Consider the following 22,812-nt stretch of genomic DNA (forward strand, 5'->3'; position numbering starts at 1 on the left):
TGATGGTCTCCAGAGGCACCAGGCCTGAAACTACTAACGTTTCCTTCTTTCTCAACCTGCCGCCCCATGTTGTGCGCACGGCTCCACCCAGCGGAGACACACAGATGGAGTCACGACGGAGCCTGTCACCCGTGAGCTCTGACTGTGGGACAGGGAGAGACGTGGCGCTCTCCTTCTATCCCTCCCCACATAACCCTCCTCTCGGCCCAGTTGCCCTTCACGAAGGCATTCCAAACAAAATGACAACAGGATCTCAGCAAATAAAGGGACGACAAGCAATAAGCACCCGCGTCTTACCTCATCGTCACCCGCAGCCGCGTTTGTTTCCAATTTCTGGACAACCGACTTGCTGCTCTCCTTGAGCATTTTCTCTCGAACTTTGCTTTCGTACTCAGGCCGGGAATGTTCCTAAACCAAAGAGCCAGAGACCGGTTAGTAAACGGTAGGCAGAGCGAGCTTGGCCTGCAGCCGCACGTACGTTAAAGTCGGGGTTCAGGATTGGACACTACGGGATGGGAACTGCCACACCACACACGTCACAAGGAGTCGGGACATAACATCCTAACGTAAGAACGCAACATGGGGGAGAGGAGAGGAACACACGACACTTGTTATCACACTGAAAACCAAACCTTGGCACGCTCCTGGGGACAGCGCCGGCGTTGAGAAAAGAGAGAGGAAACGTTAATGGGACGGCCGACACAGGAAGAAGCCATGCGCTCTGTGCAGCAATGTGACCCACAGCAGAGGGATACATCTGGTCATCCCACCAACCATCCTCATATCTCTAACTTTCAATGAGCCAAATCTCAGCTGGAGAAACAGATGTGCCCCACAGCTGGGAGTTAGGACGACAACAAAACGCATTCCCTGCTCCGTTATTCTGTGAGCTACAATGGCGACCAATAAACATCAAAGTCAAAGGCGGCCATGGGGAATCTTAAACCTCACGTGCCTGGACCTGTTTCCTGTGCAGCCTAGGTGAGTAACTCATTGGCAAGCACACCAATGCTCAGGAGACATCACTGGGCCATTCAGCGGTAGGAACCTGCCTTGGGAGTCACCAGGCATGGGAAGGAGCCCCTCACTAATCCGGGGGACCTTACAGCAATGCAGATGCTGGGGCCGGAGGAGGCGTGACTCACTTCAAAGAGAATTTAACAGTGTACACCTGGCTTCGCTGGCAGGCCTTCCCTACAGCTTCCAGCTCAAGGACAAATATCTACAGGTGTGAGGACTTCGTGTTCCTATGTCATTTACTGATCACACCTAGGGAGGGATTCGGATGGGGGTTCACAGTGGGCTCTGCTGTTCAGAGAGCAAACATTTCCTTCTCACCGCCCCATGTCAAAGAGTTCAAAGGCCAACAAGCCAAGCTCCTGAACTGTCTCTGGCTTTCCCAAGCCACGCCATGACACGGGAGAGGAGAACCACACACCTAACGCGAACAACCAATACAACAGCAGGAGATGCCAGCCACGTGTTGTGAAGGCCTCCATCGTCACCCAGTCTCCGTGGGAATGTCAGTCCCACCCCTTCCAGGAGGCTTTCTCTGACTGTCGCAATGTACTTACCAGATGGAGTCTCCTTTCTCCCCCAAATCCTGCAGTTTTATAGCTCATACCACACATGGTAGCTCTTGCCTCTGTGTTTTTCTGTGATTATTTCCTAGCCATTTGCATGCGAGAGTCTCTCACACCAACAGAAGGACTGGCTACTTGCTCCGCACTGCCCTGTGCTGCTCACAGCCACTGGCAGCACGAAGAGCACGCAGCAATCTCTAAATGCTGTGCAGGCCGTTTGATTCTGCCTCTTACCTTCATTCGCTCTCCAACACACCATTTCCTGATGTGTGCATCAAGAGACTTTTAGCTAAGAGAGGATTCCAGGGTCTAAAAGATTGGAAAACACTGCACAATGTTTCACCTTCCTGAGGGCCACAATGAGCATCTTAACAGCTCTGAAAAGTACTTCTGTGAAGACACTTGCTTAACTTCCTTCAGCCCGTCATTTCCCACGGAGCAGCTTTTGCCTGGAGCAGTTAATGCCCTACGTGAATACAGGGAGAGAAGTGATTTCAAGTTCTCCTCCACGACCCCAAAATTGGCTTGCTTTTCTTCTACATTATTCCAATGGACAATTTTAGTTAAAAACGGCACAGTATCTTTTGGTGAGTACCAGAATATGGGTTCGAAGCCTCTCTGAGCCAGAAGAGCATCTTCCCATTCATGTCACGCAAAGGGGCTGAGGAAGGGTCTCCCAACAGACTGGCAGGAGGTGTCCGACTGCCTCTGGCTTTCTCAGACAGGGCTGTGACACACACAGAGGAGTTTGCTTGTATCCCTCCAGGTGTGGCTGTGGCCCACCTCCGCCATGCTGGGCTCGGTTCAGATCCCCTCATCTTTTCAGAACAAGCCCAGCTTTCTCGGCACATGGACGCGAGTCTGAAACTCACATCAGAGTCAGGCTGCTCTGCGCTCCGGCTGATGCAAGTCAGACAAGCGTCTCCCTGTTTGCAGCCAAGAAGGTTGGGTGAGGTTACAGAATCCCTCAAAAGTGGACAACTGAGCGTCTCTCCAGAGCAGAATCTAGACCCTGAGAGGGCTGCTTTGACACACCCAGCCGTGGGCAGATCCGCACTGTTCCTGATGTTCCCCAAACACGACCTCCCTGGAAGGGCGATCTGGTGCCAAAGCAGCACAAGCGCGTCGCCCCTCTCACCAAGACCCTGGGAACTGTCTCCCTCCGGTCCGTCTCTCCAGGAGCAGGCGGAGAGGAAGAACCTAGGCCTGCTCAGGACCATCTAGGCTGATCCAAAGAGGTAAGTCCAGAAATAGGTGCAACAAGCATCTTCAAGAGCCAGCAAGCACCCACTATGCTCTGAGCTCTTTTCTAGGCACTGAGGCCCCAAGTGGAGGAAGGTGATGGTGAGTAAACCAACACGCAAGTTGGAAACGACCCGATGAGGATAAGAACCGTAGAAGAAATGAAGTGAGGTGGCCGCTTCAGACTGGGGAGTCAGAGAAGGCCAATCTGAAGAGGGTAACATTGTCACAGAGACAGGAAAGTCAGGAAAGAGCAGACCACACGGAGACTGGGGAAAAGCATTCTGGGCAGCAGGGATAGCCAGTGCAAGGACAGAACGAACTCGGGAAGAAGGGAGGCTGTGTGGCTGGAAGGTCTGAGCAGGGAGAGTGGCACAAGCTGAGGTCAGAAAGGCAGGCGGGGAGACTGGTTTACTGTGCGACGGGAAGCCGTTGAGGACACCCAAAGCTTGCCGTGCTAGGAGAGGGGTGGGAGAGAGACGGAGGGCAGGACACCTGTGTTCAGATAAGGCCACACCCTCTAAGAGGCCCAGACTGGGACAGAAGCTACCTGGGCAAGAGGCCCTCTGAGCTGAAGGTTACCGCACTTCAGAGCAAAGACCCTGGAGGTCTGGCAGGCCTCCCGGCAACAAGGGCAGACAGGATCCAACAGAGTCCATCAGCAAGTCCCTGGGTGGTGTCCACAGGGATGCCCCTTAGGCAAGGGCCGCGTGGCCCGGAGGGTTGGCTGTCAGGTGTGTTTGCTCACTTCCTTCCCTGCCCACATAAGCACACAGTCTCTAGTCTTTCTCCCGCTTCCCCCTGGCTTAAAAAGCTAGACTTAACCCCTGCTCATCCCACCCCCCCTGGGGTGGCCCACACGTTGGAGTATGTGTGAGCTAGCAGCCTCCCTCCCCCTAGGAGGCGAGTGTTTGCCAGTGAAGACCAAGGGAAGAATGATGTCTGGAGGTTACAGACAGCTAGCTAGCCTGGCAAGCACTTCTCCTATTGCGAGAAGGTGTCTGGTTAAACCAGAAAAAACCTCCCATCGTGGCCTTCATGGACCCTGCCTCCCTCTTGCCCTTCCTTTGAATGTAGGTGGAAACTGCTTCAACGCACAGCACTTCATGGTGGTCCCAAGACCCTGGTTCAAGTCACAGAGACCTCGCTGTCCTGCCCCTCCATGTCTCCCACGGTCTGGCAGACGTGGATTAGCAGTCAGACCCTCCCTGGCCCAGCCCGCACCCTGTACCTGCACCCTCGTCCCCCGTTGCCACCAGAACTCAGCCGCTCGCAGCCAACCTGACTTTGCAGACATCTTGCCGCCTCTTCCCCACAGCCCTCGCTCTCCCAGGTCCAGACGTCTGTGGCTCTTTTCTCCTGTGGGTGTCCCTTCTTCCCTTTGCTGCCCATTAAAAGTCTTCAAAACCCTGCTTTTTCTTTTTTAAGTATTTCCCTTTCTGCATTAGCTAGAGGAATTTCTCTCACACACCCTCCATGCTGTTCTAAATACTTAAGACCAGACAGCACCCTGCTGGATGGACCCTTTGGAGATCAAACACCACACCTGAGGTTGCTCCATACTCCATACCAAGCCTGGTACACGGTGTGTGCCTAATGACCATGTTCAGAATGTGTGCTAGCCCACGATAGAAGTACATTAGGAGAAAAGACAAGGCTGACCTCCCTCTCACTCGTGCCTGGCCCCGGGCCGTGCACATGTGGGGCACAACAGCCGTGCCACGGAACCAACCAGCCCTGCAGTAACCTCCCATGGAGATCCCAGCAGGCGTGTCCCCTTATGCCACGGGTACATCAGTCTTGGGCAGGCCGCCCTCAGCCAGCACACGAGCTCCTCAAATCATGTACCTCCCAGGAAGTTACCATGGCTCATTGGGTTAAACAGATAAACAGGAAACCTGGCTACAGAGAGAAAAATGGATTATAATCTCACTCCTGCCAGGGGCTTGTTCCAGAGATTTCAAGGGTATTGAGTTATAACTCATGCTTTTCTGTGTGAGAGGATGTGTTTACACTTCCTCTCTAACAGAGAGAGTTGAGGGTTTCCTCGACCCTACTTAGCAGACACACTTGGCTTGTCTCAGGCCCCACACAGGCTTGGATGCCAGGATGTTTCTTCTTCTCTTCTTTGGAGACATCCTAGCCCCCTGCATTCATTAGGAGAGTAGGAACTGCACCCCACCCACCTCCCCCAACCACAACTCTCTGTCTCTCTCTCTCATACACAGACACACACACACACACACAAACACACACACACGAGATATATTTCAGCTGAAGCAAATAGGACCAATAGTACAAAGATGTCCTAACTGTACCACCCACAGTCTAACTTCTATAGCTCTTTCTATTGGAAGCACCAGTTTGGACATTTTCCTCCAAGAAATGCAATTGTCTTTATTATCCTCTGTTGCTTTTGTTTCTAAATAATTTGAATCCTGTCTGAAGGCAGAATCCATATGTACATTCTCTCTCTTGCCATAGACTCCACGGTGGTGTTAGTCTCAGGGCATATGCGTGACGCCAGGGCTGGAGCAGAGAGGGTGCACGTCCCAGTGCTCGGTCATGGGGTGGGGCGGGGGATGGGATGCAATCAAGTGAAGACCCACAGCAGGTGGCAAGAAGCTCCATCACCACCTCTCCTCCCAGCACCTTTAGGCAGCACAACCTGGATTGGCAGCTTCCATTCCATGCAGCTGCCCTGGGGCTCCTGCCATTCCTCAGCCCACCTGCTCAAAGGTAAGTTGACTAACTGGAGCATTATGAAGAAGAAACGATGACACACCACAGACGTGGGGACACAAGGCTGGAGAACACACTAAATTGATGATTTCACTTCTTGCTCATAAAATGTCAGGGCCACAAAGCCAGAGGTCCTAAGTCCCGGGCAAAGCCCATCAGTCACCATAGGGGAGTGCGGGGCAGGCTGTGCTCTGTGCAGCCACTTGCAGCCAGGGCCGGCCTGCACAAGTGGGTACTCAGGCAACAGAAAGTGCCTCCTGTCACCCATAGCATCCCAGTGTTGGGCATCCCCATCCGATATCCACGTTGGCTGCCCAGCCCATGGTGGCATGTGACATCAGTAGCCCTCAAAGGCGAAGGCGTTAATGGTCAGAACAGAGGGGACTCTCTGAGCTCAAAGGAGGAAGAAGAGGGGAAAGGGGTGAGTGGCAGGGGGCTGCTGTTTAGAGAAGCAGGAGTTACGGTGGGAATAGACAATGTGAGTAACCACCACACGCTGCCCGTCACAAACTCACCGTCACTGAGACTGGGGTGCTGATTTGTTTGCAGCCTTTAAACACCATCTGTACAGAAAGCTAGACTCTAGGAGGACCTACCCTTTCCCTGAGCTCGCCCTCCGGGTCCAGGCACAGTGTCTTGGCTTACACCGTAGAGGCAAGTGGTGCTTTCTTCTTCCACAGGCACCAAAGGCAACAAGCACCTGGCACCCCTGCCCTTCCCTGGCCCCAGAAGGCTCACAGAGGCACCCTGACACAGCCCCACCGTCTGGCTTCACACTCTCAGGGATACCCCTTGCCTGTTTTCCTTGCGTCTTGTGCCATCTCTTTTCCCAGAGCAGGGCACCTGGACACCTGGCTGCCCGTCACACCCAACACCTTCCAGCTGGAGGGAAGAAGGGAACACTTGAACTCTCGGTCTCAGGGCACATCAACCACAGCTCGGCCCACAGAGCCAAGCTACGCAAGCAGCGATGGCGAACGCGCGTGGCTGTCTCACTCAGGACAGCCGTGTCCAGGGTCAAAGCTAAGCAAGGGCCCACGGAAATACGCAGCAGAACTCACTTCTTCCTCTTCTATGCCAGTCAGGTCCCAGAAGTAGCCTAGTCGCATCTGTAGTCTCTTCCAGTTTTCCAGAAACATGGTGGCTTAAAAAGAAAAAAGAAAAAAAAAAACCTCGATTATTTTTGAAGAGTGGATTCTGAGTACCCTTTGAGTTCACCAGTGGAGGTGGGGGACGAACTCACAGAGTTCAAGCTTAAGAGTTGTCTTTAAAGTATTCAGCCCCTTTTTCCCACTTGTAGCTGGAACTGCTTGAAAGACTCCACATCCTTGAGAGCCAAGAGATACGTCGGCGACACACTCACATGCCCACTCCTTTCCCAGCTCTAGGTTATGAGAAAAGGGTGAACACTGATCCCGAGAAATGACGGAAGAATGGAAGGATGAAGAAGGCATAAATGGAGGCGTCTGCAGTCTCTGTGACCAGCCTCGTCCTGCCTGTGCACACATTCCTCCTCCTGCACCTTCCTTTCTGTCCCCAGCACCTCTCCCCTTCCTGGGCCCTAATCATCTCATTCTGAGGTTACACAGCAGTCTCCTGACAGTTCTGCCGGCTCCAGACGCTCAGCCTTCCAACCCGTCCTGCAGGCAGCGGACGGAATAATCTCTGTAAAGCAGCAAGCACTTTCTCCCGTTTGCTCAGCAAGCGCTTGCAGAATGCCCACCACGCCACACGGCCCCGGTCTGCCTGTGCCACCACGGCCCCCTGAAGGGCAAGGCCAGCGTGCTCTAGGGAACAGCCTGGCCCCCTCCCCGCCTGCTACACCAGGGTGGGACACCTGCCCCAGGACCTGCTGATGGACCAGTCAGGTTCTCTCTTTAGAAAATTAAAACTAAGAGACACAAAGAGAAGAGGAACGGGAGAGACCAGCAGCCCCTGAAAGCGGGGAGGCTGCGGCTTCTGACAGCTTCTCAGCTCCGCTCCCCAGGGGCCAGGCTACGCTTCGTCTCCTGCCCCAGGAGCCTGCCTCTTCCTTTCTCACAATCTCTTGTTACTTTAGTAATGTCAGTGAATTTCTAATCCTGCAAAAACACCAGCCCTGTCTCAGGTATCTGTCTTGTACGAAACGCCGTTCTAGACACCGTGGGGGAGATGAGGCGAATCTGATCGGATTTTGCTCTCGAGTTTTCACAGCCTCTGAGGAGAGAAGGTAGGTAACTGCACTGTGAGACGTAAGGTGGCCCGGGCCCCGAGAGCGGCACGGAGAGACAGCCGTGGGCCTGCGGCAGAGGCATCTGCGCTGAGTTCCCCAGAGCAGCGGGTCTGGGCGGTGCCGGAGGAGTGGGCAGGGGAGGGAGCCAGGGCCGCCTGCCTCTGTCCAGTGGTCCCCTGTGGTCCACGACCACGTCCTTCTCTCCGGACACCAGGGCGGTGTCTGGCCAGAACCATCTGCCAGTCTCATCCCACGGTTTGCCAACACTCACACCTGCATCGCTGCTGGGTCACCTCCTCACCGTCCTCTCCATCCCCCGCTTGTGCAAACGGTCCCCTTCGCCTACTTTACTATCCTCCAGTTTCTACCCTCATCCCCTCCTGACCCGGCTCGAGTCCCCCTCTTCCAGAAGGTCAGTCCCCAGGGTGCCCCATCCTCCTGCTGCCCTGTGGTCATGGCACCTGGAGAGACGTCACTCCCTGAGGCCACCCTGCTGCTCCACCCAGCCCTGGCAAGAGCCTGGGTGCACTTCACCACACACGGTGCCTGACCATTGGCTGCCACTCACGTCTGCGCTATGAAAACAGAACTGCCAACACCTCCTGGGCTCTCGGCTGCCCGTGTCTACTTATGGGCACAACAGAGAACTGAGCACAGCAAACACCTATAAGCTGGTCCAATACCCTGTTACTTAAAGTTATATTTGTTTTACTTGCAGCTCCGTTATAGTTCACTGATTTGAGTGTTTTTCTCGCCTGGATTTGAGGCTGGGTTCACGTGAGGGTATCTGACCCCCCAACACTGGCATTGCCCTGGGGATGCCCTGAGAACAGGGGCAGGTCCCTCCTCTTCCCTTGCTCCCTCCCCACTCCCAAAGAGCCTGTGCCCTGCGGGAACAGATGGAGGCAGAGGAGTAGCTGAGTCACGGGGGCAGGGGAGGCCACCACACATGGGAGGAGCAATCGCCAGTTCCTGGGTGCACATCTACGCCACACGCTTTGCACACACACCTCATTCTCTTGTCGCTGTGGGGTATGCCAAAGTCACATGGCACCTTGGCCAAGAGTATGTGGCTTTAGTGCCACATCTACTCCCTATGGGATCCCCAAGTGGTAAGGAGTTAAGACGCACAGCTAGGACTACCTGACCCTAAGTCTGTGTCCTCAGCCTCTGTTCAGAAGCCCTGTCTCATTACTTCTCTTTTCAGTGGGACTTCGCTCTCTCTCCCAAAGTGCCCTGGAGTTTGAAGCCAGAACTGGAGGGGAGCTGCGTCTGAGACTCCAACAGACTCCGGTCCTGCTGACTAGGATCCTCCACGATCCCCTGGCTCTGCACCCACCACCTCTCCTGCCACCAACAGCCCATCTCTCTCTGCGTAGAACTGCTTCTTCCCAGCCTCATTTCGGGCAGGCCTGGGCCCACCCAGCACAGCACCACTAACCGTAATAATCAAGGTAATGAGAGGCATTGCTAGTATTTTTAATTGTAATTTGTAGGCAATCACGCCTAAGGGCTTTTGGCTGCTGTGACCAAGTACATGATCATACAAAACACAGCCAGACTATTTAAAAAACAAAACAAAACCCTACCCTGTGCCAGGAAGCTCTGGCACCATGACACCATCCTGTTCCTTAGTGCCTTCCCTGCACTGTGATGTGCGTGGAAAAGGAGCAGGGGTGCAGCTCTCCACGTGGCCGGGAGGTGTCTGCTCACTGTAGCTGCTGAGGGAAGAGAAGAGGTAGTTTCGGGGACTTGAAACTGGGAAGTACGATTGAAAGCCAAGTTTCTCTGCACAAGGGATTATGCATCCCAAGAAAGGTCTTGAAGGATCAGAGATGCAGAATTATGAAGCTTCATCTACTCAGTGATGGTATTAATAACATCTGCAAGACAAATTATGGGAATAAGGGCTGTAATATATAAAAAATCAATACGGATTCTGGGTTCCAAATCGGCTTGGATGGATCTCGGGGTAACTATGAGATGCTGGACAGGCAGACGCAGAGCTGCCTATGGGTTCTCAGGCAATGAGCCCCAACTTCAGTCCATCCTACTGACCCATCCTGTGAATGATTCCAGAGCTATCATTGCAAATTCCATGTCTTCCTTCTCCTGCTCCAATCTTTGAGGGTCTGACCACTGCCCGTGTGCCCCTGAAGAGCAGCTGCTCTCTCCAGCAACAGAGAATAGAGTGTCCCCTGGAAACTTTCCTTGGTGGCCCAGCCATGTGGGAATTTTTCCAGTCAAGTTCTATGTCTGCCCAAGTAGAAGATCCCACGGTGCTGGAGGAAGGCTGTGTTCCAGTCCTCCTGGCACCCCTGAGAACGGACCTCTCCCTCTCTCCTCCTCCTCCTCCTTGTACTTTCAGGGCTGTGTGACTCAGTGCCTACCCTGGTCTGTCCTCCAGGCCCAGTGGAGTCAGAGATAAATCCAGCAGCTCTGCAACAGGGCTGTGGTCCTGCTACTCTGAGGTCCCAGGGGAAAGCAAAGGGCCTGCACATTTGGTGGTGAGCAAAGAGCAGGTGGCTACTCAAATGGGCTGACATGTGTTGACTTGGTCCCTTTTCTAATACACATGGGTGTGTCTTCTTAGAAACGTTCGGTTACCATGGGGTGGTCATTCCATGTTATTCCAGTTTGTGAGAATAGGAGTGTGTGTGTGTGTGTGTGTGTGTGGTCAGATGCTACAGCTCAGGGCAAGTTCGTTACGCTGATATTACACCAATACTCAAGGGGCAAGGAAGGAGGAGGAAAACGAAGGAACTATCTGTTCTTTCCTTCACAAATCCCTTTGGTGGAAATATTGAAAACACAACTCTGGCCCTAAATAAAACCTCCACAGTCTACACTCACGGTATCCTAAAAATATTAATAGCACTGAACCCGGAGTCGGGAGACCAGACTTCAGCCCACCTATGCCACTAGCTGACTCTGTGACCATGGCAGTCCCTCTGCCACTCCGGTTATACCACGTGGCACAGATGAGCTTACATAACTAAGTGAACATACCTGGGGGTGTCTTTTGGGTTTTCCAGGGGTTTTCAAAACATGCACTGGTTCAAATTTTGAATAAATGATACACAGGACTAGTACAGAGTTAACACGACTATATCTAGGAGAAAACAGATAAAGCCATGAAGGATGTTCCTATTTCTATTCACACGTATGAGTAAAGAAGAGAAAGGTACTATCCTTAAAATACATCTTGGGATATGAAGAAAAAATACCAAAGTAAACTGAAAGGTCTGAGCATTGCAGCTGGGTCGCTGCCCCCACTTGAAGGCACCACCCCTATGAGCAAGCCTCACGCAGACCACTTACCCCACAGAGCCATGAAGATGGAGAAGAAGACGGTGGCAGGGTTGTCAAACAGGTGGCTGGCCCGCGCGGTTCCGCAGGCCGAGCTGAGGTTCCAGTAATCGCAGGACTTGTCACACAGCGGACACATGGTGAAGGCGTTCTGCTGGTCACACATCTCTCTGCTGCAACAGACAGAGGCTCCAGGTCAGGCAGAGCTCAAGCAGGGCCCAGTCCAAGCAAATCACCCCCAAAACAGCTCCCATTTCCAAATCTATGCTTGAGTTTGTCAACTCCATAAGGAAGGAATGTTTAAGAAGTTGGTATTGGATTCTCCACCTAGAGAGTGTTAGTCTTATATTTTGTCCAAACAAACAAACAAAAAATGGATGGGCCATCTTCTGAGGTATGGAGCTTCACGTGTCTATAAGTGTCCCAGAAAGTTAGTGACCATCTGTCAGAGATATTATGCATTGAATTGTGCCTTATGAAGAAGTCCCTTCAAAATGTGCAGAGTCTATGAGATTGGTGAGATGCAGCAACAGTTGTGAATAAGTCACCAGCCTGAAGTTGGACGTCATCATCTATTCTTCACGTACAGCCTGTCTTTGTAAACCCTACTGGCTGTCCCGCAATGGGTGATACTGGTCACAAGGGGAGATAAACATGAGGGTCTGGCTGGGCCTGCACGAGCTCTCACCTCTGGAAGCAGCAGCCAGGTGAGGGAGAATGGAGTAGATCTAGGTGGAGGCCCTTTTCTGGGAAAATTGGCTGTCTGGCCATGTGTAGAGTGCAGATTAGTAAACTCAATCTCCTAAGAATTATCATAACCATAAAATGGGGTATAGGGAATGAAAGAGCACGGTAAATTCTTCCAAGGTCTAGATTCTCTGACACTTGGAGAGAGAAGCACACACTAAATAATCTCTCCTGGCCTGGATCCTAACCTATTCCTAGTATGATACATTTCTATTTAATGGACAGATAAATGCATTTGAAATTCCATTCATTCATTAGGTGACTAGCTGGATCACAGGAACACTTGCAAATAAAAGCCAAAGAATCGCCAGCCCTGACCGGCTTCCCCAACATCCCTTCGTACCACATACTGGTAAGAAAATGAATGAACCCAACACTCTGGCGCGTATTATTTCTCCAGGGAAATGGGTGGATGGCTGAGCTCATGGTTTGGCGGGGAAAGGATGGAGAACTCCAGAGTTCACGAAAATGAAGCATCTGCTGTTCTCACAAAGCAGCTGGAGACAGTGATGGGGACGCAGAGCACCCGGCACTGAAAACCACAGCCCTGTCTTCCGTAGACAGAGGCAGTAGAGGGCGCTACAGAGCACGGCTGACAGGTGGGAGGCCACTTCCGGAGAGAGCGAGCGGATGCCCTGCGTGCTGGAGCAAGTGCGCACATGGAACCTGTGAGGTCAAAGGCAGGCACGGGTCTGTTTCCCACTTCGTTCAGAAGTTCGAAGGGTGGGAGATGTACTGAGAGGGCTGGCACTTTCTGTCAAGTCCCAGTTTCTAGCCTTCTGGTTTTAATGACCTATTAGGTCCCCGGCAGACAAAGGCCTTCCGTGTGAGAGAATGGAAACTCCAGGTCTCTGAGGACAAATCCCAGTCCCCCGCTGACTCGCGCTAAGCTCTCCATTGGCACATGTCAATGAAAATGACTCATTCACATAGAAAATATTAAATGGTAATATCTTAATCATACGTTCAGCTGTGCTAGTTTCACCTGGGCATGTTCTCATTGGCAACTAGAGAGCAAAGTTTATGTTAGGTCTTCTGGGACATTCTGGGTCAGATAAGTGTTCGCTATGTAGTTGAGAAGGAATTGCTACTTTCAGAGAACGGAGAACCCTCTTAGAAAATAGATTGACACAGAAAATTGTTTATCTGCATAAATTCTAGCAAAGAGCTTTGCTTTTCAGCTGCAACTAAGAACATAGGTAGGAGTTCCTCGGGGCTGCCCTTCAACCCCATGTGTTAGGGACTTCACCGTCTTCAGGATTTTTTAAAGCATGGACTGGGGACAGAGATACTCCCAGTTAACTGAATTCTAGTTAAATCTAGTCAATGCTAAAAGGTCAGAAATGAAAAAAGCATTAGCAGCCAACTTGGTGCAAAACACTTTGATACGTAAGTGCTGCATAAATGATTTGTTTTAAAATTAGAGGGTGGGCAACTATCAATCGTTTGTGCAAAAGGGCAGCCCTTCTGTATAGCATGAATTCTCCTCAACTCACTTAAATTCGGAGTCAGAATGCTATTATATATCAGGGTTTTTAATGCAATTTTAACAGAATTCTGGAGACATCCTGACCATGAATGACATTAAAATAACTCTGTATTTCCTAGAGAAGCTGTCTCTAGACAAGCTGAAAGATGAGGAAGCCCACCTAGAATTGAAATCACGCCTGGGTTACTCTAGCTGCATAATCCACAGATTTCTAGTGAGAAGTAACTGTGGCTATAAATCTAATGGCGTATTTCTTCAAGCTATCGTTTTCTTGAGAAAGCCTAAGAAGGTTGGTAAATGGCCTGACAATCAGCTGGACCAAGGCCCTAAAGGGAACAGTGTTCTTCAGCGTGAACCAGCGCTCACCGTCAGGTGACCACGGGCTGTGCCAGCACAAAGGGAGACGGAACAAAGAGGGGATTACCCAGGAAATTCAGACAAAACAGCTGCTTTGAAGGTCTCAGACCTAAAGTACCCAATTTTTTTTCAATCTGGTTTAGATTAATCAGTTTTTTTAAATGTCTCCATCTTCTTTATCCATGGAAGTAAGTGCTTAACAAATGAAACCAATCCCCTGGTAAATAGAGGACAGTTCTATAAATGTATCATGCACACATGCTCATATCTCATATATCAAAGTTAGTGGGAACAAAAGGTATCATTTAAAATTCCACATAATCAATGTCAATGTTCTGGTTTTGCTATTGTACTATAGTTAGACAAGACATAACCACTGGAGGTAACGAGATGAAGGGTACACTGGGGCCGTCGGTATTATCTTTGCAAATTCCTGAGAATCTATAAATTTTTTCAAAATAAAAAGTTTTTTTAAAAGTGATAGTAAATTTCAGGCTTGATGCCAAAATTAGTAACCTCTAAAATAATCCCAGAAATAATGCAAATTTTTAATCACACTTAGGAGTGGCTGATAGGCACAGATCCTTAAGGAGTATGAATTTGTTCAGATTCAATACTGAGATTTAGAGAATATTCCTTTGTTGATGAGGTGGTATTTTGTGAGTTTCCATCAGACCCATAGAACTTGGACTTCTGATGTACATACAATTATGTTTAAAGAATAGTTCTTTTTTTAAAAAAATCTACATAAAATGTTTATTTTTTTCTATCGCTTACACCTTCCTGATTTGCCACACCCTATCCTGAGTCTGAAAATACAACAACCAAAACTTCAATTTTGTAACAGTGGATTTCAAACTGCTTTGTTTGTGACCTATAACTCAGAAGAATTCTATTACATCAGATTCCAGTATGCAAATATATACACACCCTCCCCCTCACACACTTACATAACTGAAATAAAATCTCATGAAATAACAATTACCTTTCCTTCTCACAATAAATACTAATATCTTTTTTCATTCTACCCTATTGGTAATCTTACTCTAGTTCATTTAAAAAATAACCCATTGACTTGATTCCATAACCCACCACTGGGTTGCCGTCTACAGGCTGCAGAACACTGTACACCCCGACAGGCAATACGATAACTGCACTAATAACTGCATCTTACATACTTACATCCCTGCATGCGTGTAAGTGTGTGTGAATGTGGGGTGTGCGTGCCTGTGTGTAGACAGCTACCTCTGCAGCATGTGCAGGCCATGGCATTTCCAGCTGCAGTGGTTGTTGCCATGTGTATTCCCATGAGGGAAGCAAGCATAGGTTCTAAGTCCCGATATAAACCAGCACCCCAAGGCCCCACCCTCTGCACTTGCGCCGCTTCCCTCCACACAGTACCTGGTTTCCCAGTTTTGATCAAGCTGAAGCCAGATCTCCAGGGGTCACAACTGGGAAGGGAAACCCAGGAGCCATGTTTACTGAGAACATGCCCAGGCAAGCCCAGGTGAAGCTACTGAGCTATCAAGGAGGACATGAGCCCTCTGGAAGACTTCATGGCTTACTGGAAAAAGCAGAGACTTTGGAGCAGGAGGCAACAGAGTTCAACTCCCAGCTCTGACAATTAGAGATTGTTGAACTTGGACAATTTATGTGACCTCACTTGGCATCATTTTCTCCATCTCTGTTAAGAGAAAATAATACCTATCTTAAGGAGTTTACAGTGTTGATCTCTTACAGCATCAAAGAAACTAGTTTCTTGTTGTTGCTGTTGTTTTGTTTTGTTTTTTTTAATAGAGACAGGGTCTCATTTTGTCACCCAGGCTGAAGTGCAGTGGTGTCATCACAGCTCATTGCAGCCTCAAACTCCTGGGCTCAGCCTCCTGAGTAGCTGGGACTATAGGAGTGTACCACCATATCCAGCTAATATTTAAAAATTTTTTGTAGAGACAAGGTCTTTCTATGTTGCCCAGGCTGGTCTCGAACTCCTGGCCTCAAGCGATACTCCTGCCTTAGCCTCCCAAAATGCTAGGATTACAGGCATGAGCCATGACCCCAGGCCTAGAAACATCCACCTAACACCATGCCTGGCACAAGGTAGGTATTTGATGAGTGTTAGTTCTTCCTTCAGTCTAGATGGGGTGGGGAAGACAGAACCCTAACAACCCATCTCCTGTGATAAAAGTCCCAGAATTCCCAATTCTGAATGTTTGACAAATGATACTGGAGTTTTATACACAAAAATATCCAAACTCTTGTCTCTTATACCAGTGATTTAGCTTTACTCTAGACATTGAAAATATAATCTCCAGTTTAGTTAATCTGCAAGACTATTTCTATGGATTGACATCATGGCAAGAAGTGGCTGCCCTTTTCCCAAAAGAACACAGCTCTTGGCGCTTTCTTCAGGATGGCCATTATTTCTCCCACTTCCAGCCCCAACTGTAGCAGACACACATGTCCTCACCTGCATGGCTACTGAGGGAACGTCATGTTGGTACAGAGTGATCCTGCCCACAGTCACACCTGATTGGTCCAGGGCCTCCATCTAAATTAAATTGGGCCAATAGGACTTTTTCACTCAAGACCAATAGAGTATAAAGCTCTAAGGCATGACAACCACGAGCTACTAGCAGGAATGTTTACATTCAAGTAAAACCAGTGAATACTAGAAAGAATCAGAGACAGGAGACAGGAAGGAGTCCCCCTTGCAGCGTTGCTTAGGCTACCCACATGCCTGCCACTGGGTGTCCTGAGCCGCCCGGAGGCTGACCTGCTTTGCTTAATCTAGTTCAAGTTGCATTTCTATCACCTGCAACCAAAAGAGTATTAAAATATGATAACCATGCCTCAATTTGCAAAGACAGTTCCCAAGATGGCAAGAAGTTTAAATTCTAAATACAAGCTAAGTGTCTCCTTTCTCCCTTTTACTCTATTTCCATAATTTGAATTATTCAACCATTATTAATGTTTATTAATCTTCTGCTGTGTGGCAGACACAGTCTCCTGCAATCCCCACAACACCACGAGGTAGGCGTTAAGATCACCACTGACAGCCGAGGGAACCAAGACTCAGGCAGTCAACTGTTCAGCCACACGGCTAATGCATAACGCTGTCTATCCTAAAAGACGCCATTGTTCAGGGCTTATTTTCTGTGTAGGCTCTCTCTTCCCCATAAAGCCTAGCCTTTGTCCTATCTCCTGGCTCTCCAAGGGCCCCACCATGGGGGCTGTCACTTCCAGTAGTTTCTGACTACCTGATATAGAGGCTGAGCTTCCCCAGTTTTAGAGCTGCCTGCTTCTTCCATAGCATTTTATTCCAGCTGTGCCTGACCACACAGACATGTGATTTCTACCTGATGTTACTCAACACATCCTGCCTTGGGTCTTATGGGAAACCAGAGGAAAAAAGTCAGAATGTTAAGGCAAAGGAAGCATTTCTCTGGCATGAGTTTTTTTCATCAGGTATTATCCACTTGCCCACATCAGACCTTGGCCCCAGTGCCATTCCCAGAATCTTCAGCTCCTAGATCTGTCTCTGGAGGAAAGTTACATGTGTCATAGGGAAGGAAAAGGATAGAGGGTGAGGACTTTGGAAGGAAGCTAATGAAATGTGCTTGCAGCTGGGATGAAACTCCAAATTATTAACACGTGGGAACTGAGGCTTTTTCTTAAAAACTGACTTACCTGGGAATATCTTCTTCGATTGTTGCACATCCATAAAGGAACACAATCACCCCGATTACAGAAGATGGGATGAGGAATGATGTATATAATCCCAGCCAGGCAAAATACAGTCCGATTTTTTCTCCAAAATACTTTCTGGGAAAGAAAGAAAGAAAAGAAAATGGAACACATTAAAATTATATATCTTCCTTATTTCTGTTATATGCCTAAGGATGGGTCAGCATAGATATTCATTCTTCTTGTCATGAATACAAAGGGATAGAAGTTACAAGGGGAAGGAGGGAACCTCAGCCCAAGGCATCAGCAACTAGCCTTTTCTAAAATGAAGCGCATTCCATTGGCATCACATATACACACCTGCCTTGGCCGTTCATGTGAAAAAGATAGCTGCAAGAAAGAATCCAGCCCTAACAGCAAACTAAAAATATGTCATCAATTTTGGCATCTTTACCAAAAATGAACAACACATCATCACTTCATAAGTCCCATAGTACTCAACCCATAGGAAAACATACCCTTTTGCAACTAGCTTAGTTACCCAAAACACACAAATCATGTATTTGGGCATGTATACTTATATATGCAAATCAACATACACACACTTACTGAAAAATGGTTAGAAGAAATTCAATAAAATATTAGTAATGGCTTCTGTAAATGATGGGATTATGGGTAGTTTTTATTTCTTTATTTTTTAAACCACTTTATTGAGGTACGATTGACATACAAAGAGCTGTATGTATGGAACATACACAACTTGATGAGTTTGGAGATCAGTATATACCCACGAGACCATCACCACACTCAGGCCATAAACTTATCTATCACATACAAGTTTTCTTTTTCCCCGACCCCTGTTTGTTTAATTAAAAAATTTTTTTCTCTTGTGTTAAGAGTAATTAACATGAGATCTATCCTCTTAGCAAATTTTTTTTCCTGTTTTAACAGGTTACTTTATTAACATGTCATTTTAAACACAACATAAATACAGCCTACATACTACAATATCAAACATTGTTCCAGTAAGAAGTTCAAGAGTACATTCACCGCTATTTTAAGAAATGTAAATACTTTGGCTTCTGTTATTACATCAAATGAAAAAAAAAATCAAAGAACAATTTTGTCTCCTCCTATGATTAACAACAAAACCAAGTAGAAAAATAAGAGGGTGTATTAAAGAAAAAAAAAACTCTAGTACTTTTTGAAGGATGTATTCTCTTTACTACCATATATACTCATACAAGCTGCTCAGTAATCTAATGTGAGAAGTGGTTGTTTACCTATATTAGGAACTCAGTAAATATTTGTTCAATGTACTATCTGTGGATATGGATCTACTACTTTAATTTGTGCTTTTCTTAAGAAGTTTCCTTTTCAAGTAAAAGAGCGATAGTAAACATACTGAAGTTCTCATTTTGTTCAGATCATAAGCCTACAGAACAGCCATTGTTACAAACACTACCCATCATAGCTAATAATAAAATTAATACGCTTTTATCAAACTAGTAAGAAAAATTCCATGATGTTTCAGAACTAATTCTAACCTAGTAATTTACTGGCCTTCAGCAAATTTTTAACTATACAATATTGTTAACTATAGGCTTTTTGTTGTACAGATCTCCAGAGGTCATTCATCTTGCATAACCAAAACTTTATAGCTTTTAACCAACATCTCCTCATTTTCCCCTCTCTGCAGCCCCTGGTAACCATTATTCTACTCACTGATTCTGCGAGTTTGACTATTTTAGATTCCTCACAGAGGTGGAATCATGCAGTATTTGTCCTCTGTGTGTCTGGCTTATTTCGCTTAGCATAATGTGCTAAGATACATCTGTGTTGCCACAAATGGCAGGATCTCCTTCTTTTTTAAGGCTGAATAATATCTTATTGTATGTATACACCACATTTTGTTTATCCATGCATGCATTGAGGGACACATGGGTCGCTTCCACCTTTTGGCAATTGTGAATAATGTTGCTATGAATATGGGAGTGCAGATGTTTCTTGGGGATCCTGACCTCAATTCCTTTGAATGTATATCCAAAAGTGGTATTGTTGGAGCAAATAATTTGTTGAGGAACCTCCATACTGCTTTCCATAGTGGCTGCACCAATATACCTTTCACCAGCAGTAAAGAAGGGGTCCCTTTCCTCCATATTTTTGCCAACACTTGTTATCTTTTGTTTTTTGACAATAGCCATCAACAGGTGTGAAGTGGTATCTCACTGTGGTCTTGATTTGCACTTCCTTGATGGTTAGTGATGTTAAACACTGTTTCATGTATCTGTTGGCCATGTCTTCTTTGGCAAAATATCTAATTAGGCCCTTTGCCCATTTTTTCAATTGGGTTGTTTTTTGTGTAGGTTTTGTTTTTGATTTGCTATTAAGTTGTAGGAGATCCTTATCTTTTTTGGATATTAACCCCTTACTAAATATATGGCTTGAAAATATTTTCTCCCATTCTGTAGATTGCCTTTTCACTCTGTTGATTGTTTCCTTTGCTGTCTAGAAGCCTTTAAATTTGATATAGTCCCACTTGTCTATTTTTGTTTTTGTTTCCTGTGTTTTTGGTGCCATATCCAAGAAATCATTGCCAAGTCCAACGTCTAGAAGATTTTTACCTATGTTTTCTTCTAAGAGTTCTATTGTTTCAGGTTTTGCATGTAACTCTTTAATACACTTGAAGTGCTTTGTTTTGGTATCGTATAAGATGGGGGTCCGACCTCATTCTTTTGCATGTGGTCATCCAGTCTTCTTAACATCATTTATTGAATAGTAGGTAGAATGGAAATTTTAATGATATTAATTCCTATGATTCATAAACATGAGATATCCTTTCATGTATTTGTGTCCTCTTTAACTTATTTCATCAATGTTTTATAGTCTTCAATGTGTAAATTTTTATGTTCTTGGTTAAGTTTATTCTTAGATATTTTATTCTTTTTTGTGCTATTGTGACTGGGACTATTTTCTTAATTTTCTTTTCAGATAGGTCATTGTTAGTGTATAGAAATGCAACTCATTTTGTATGTAGATTGCTGAATTTATTAGTTCTAAAGTTTTTTGTACATGTTCTAGGGTTTTCTATAACATATACAATGTCATGTCATCTGGAAACCGAGAATAATACTTCTTCCTTTTCAATTTGAACACTTTTTATTTCTCCTTCTTTCCTAATTGCTCTGGCTAGTACAGGTATGTCAAATAGGGGAGCTGAGAATGGGCATCTTGCCTTGTTCCCAATCTCAGAAAGAAATTTTTTTTTCACCATTGAATAAGAAGTTAGCTATGAGATTTTCATAAATGACTTTTACTGTGTTGATGTAAGTTCCTTCTATATATCTAACTTATTGAGAGTTTTTATAGTGAAACAATGCTGAATTTTGTCAAATTTTCTTTGTGTCTATTAAAATGTTCATGTAATTTTTACCTTCATTCTATTAATGTAGTGTATTATGTTGATTGATTTGCATATGTTGAAACATCCTTGCATCCCAAAGATAAATCCTACTTGGTCGTGGTATACGATTTTCTTAATGTGATATTGAATTTGATGCACTAATATTTTGTTGAGAATTTTTGCATCTATGTTCATTAGGGATACTGGCTTATAGTTTTCTTTTCTTATAGTGTCTTTGGCTGGCTTTGGGATCAAAGTGGTGCTGGCCTCAGAAAGAGGTTGGAAGTTTTCCCTCTTTGTCTAGTTTTTGGAAGAGTTTATGAAGTATCAGTATTAATTCATCTTTGATTGTTTGGAAAAATTCAACCACAAAACCATCTGTTCCTGAGTTTTTCTTTATTGGGAATATTTTTATTACTACTTTAGTCTCCATATTTGTTATTGGTCTGTTCAGGTTTTCTATTTCCTCTTGATTCAGCCTTGTTAGGTTGTATGTTTTCAGGCATTTATCCATTTCATGTGTGTTGTCCAATTTGTTGGTGTATAATTGTTCATAATAGTCTTTTAGAATCTTTTTTATTTCTGTGGCATCATTTGTAAAGTCTCCTCTTTAATTTCTGATTTTATTTGAGTTTTCTCTTTTTTATTAGTCAATCTAGGTAAGGTTTTATACATTTTGTTTATCTTTTCAAAAAACAAACTTAGTTTCATTGTTTTTTCTATTCTCCCTTTTATTTATTTCTGCTCTAATCTTTATTATTTCCTTCCTTCTGCTAATTTTGGGCTTAGTTTTTTCTTCTTTTTGTAGTTCACTGAGGTATACAATTGGGTTGTTTATTTAAGATCTTTCTTCTTTTTTAATGTAGGCATTTATCACTACAAGCTTCCTCTTAATATGGCTTTTATTGCATCTCATAGTTTGATATGTTCTGTTTTTGTTTTCATTTGTCTTAAGATATTTCCCAATTTATTTTTCGATTTATTCTTTGACCTAGGTATGGTATTCTTAGTTGGCAGTTTTCTTGATTTCAGTACTTTGAATCCATAATCTCACTCTCTCCTGGTCTGTAAAATTTCTGCTAAGAAATCTTCTGGTAGCCTTGTACGGGTCACCTTGTATATGACAAGTTGCTTTTCTCTTGCTGCTTTAGAAATTTTCCCATTGATTTTTGAAAGTGTAATTTTAAGGTGCTGTTAACCCCTTTGGATTCAACTTATTTGGGTACCTTGAGACTTTGGATTCAACTTATTTGGGTACCTTGAGACTTCATGAATCTGGACGTTCATTTCTCTATATATATTTGGGAAATTTTTATCCATTGTGTCTTTGAATAAGCTTCCTTTCTCTTTCTCTCTCTTCTCCTTTTGAATCTCCCACAATTCATATATTGGTTCACTTGATGGTGTTCCACAAGTCCCCTAGGCTTTCTCCACTCTTTCACCTTTCTTTTTTCTGTCCCTTGGATAATTTCAAAAGTGGCCTGTCTTTAAGTGCAATGATTCTCTCTTCTGATTGTCTGCTGTTGAATCTCTCTATTAAATTTTTCATTTCAGTCATTGTATTCTTTAGTTCCAGGATTTCAGTTTGGTTCTTTTTTACAATTTCTATTTTTTCATTGAATTTCTCGTTTTGTTCACATATTATGTTCCTGATTTTGTTTAGTTATCTATCTATCTTCTCTTGCAGCTTATTGAGCCTCTTTAAGACAATTATCTTTAATTCTTTGTCAAGCAGATTTGGATCTCACTTTCTTTACGGTAAGTTACTGGAGGTTTAGCATATTCCTTTGGTAGTGTCATGTTTGATGATTCTTTGTGATCCTTATAGAATTGAGTTGATGTCTGTGCTTTGAGAGGTAGTCACCTCTTCCAGTTCTTACTGACCGGTTTCAGCAGGTAAAGACCTTCACCAGTCATGCTGGTCAAAGATTACATGCGGGTCAACTGCCAGAGTCTATAGGCAAGCCAGCAGTGTCTGTCGGAAGACCTAAGCCAGGGTCTGAGGGTGTATCTGCTGCCATGGTCCACGGATGGGCCTGCTGCA

The 22,812-nt window shown here is 46.0% G+C and overlaps 1 protein-coding gene across 1 annotated transcript in view; it reads right to left on the reverse strand.

Moving 5' to 3' along the window:
* Positions 1-22,812, reverse strand: part of ANO2 (anoctamin 2) — a 346,649-nt gene that overhangs the window by 164,746 nt on the left and 159,091 nt on the right. Inside the window, exons 9-12 of the mRNA XM_069489336.1 lie at positions 17,369-17,503; positions 11,101-11,261; positions 6,629-6,711; positions 298-408 (exon numbers count right to left, since the gene is read on the reverse strand). Coding sequence (XP_069345437.1) covers positions 298-408; positions 6,629-6,711; positions 11,101-11,261; positions 17,369-17,503 — 490 coding nt within the window. The remainder of the gene's footprint in view (positions 1-297; positions 409-6,628; positions 6,712-11,100; positions 11,262-17,368; positions 17,504-22,812) is intronic.

The sequence above is a fragment of the Eulemur rufifrons genome, chromosome 16 (genome assembly GCF_041146395.1).
Source record: "Eulemur rufifrons isolate Redbay chromosome 16, OSU_ERuf_1, whole genome shotgun sequence".
Taxonomy (NCBI): domain Eukaryota; kingdom Metazoa; phylum Chordata; class Mammalia; order Primates; family Lemuridae; genus Eulemur; species Eulemur rufifrons.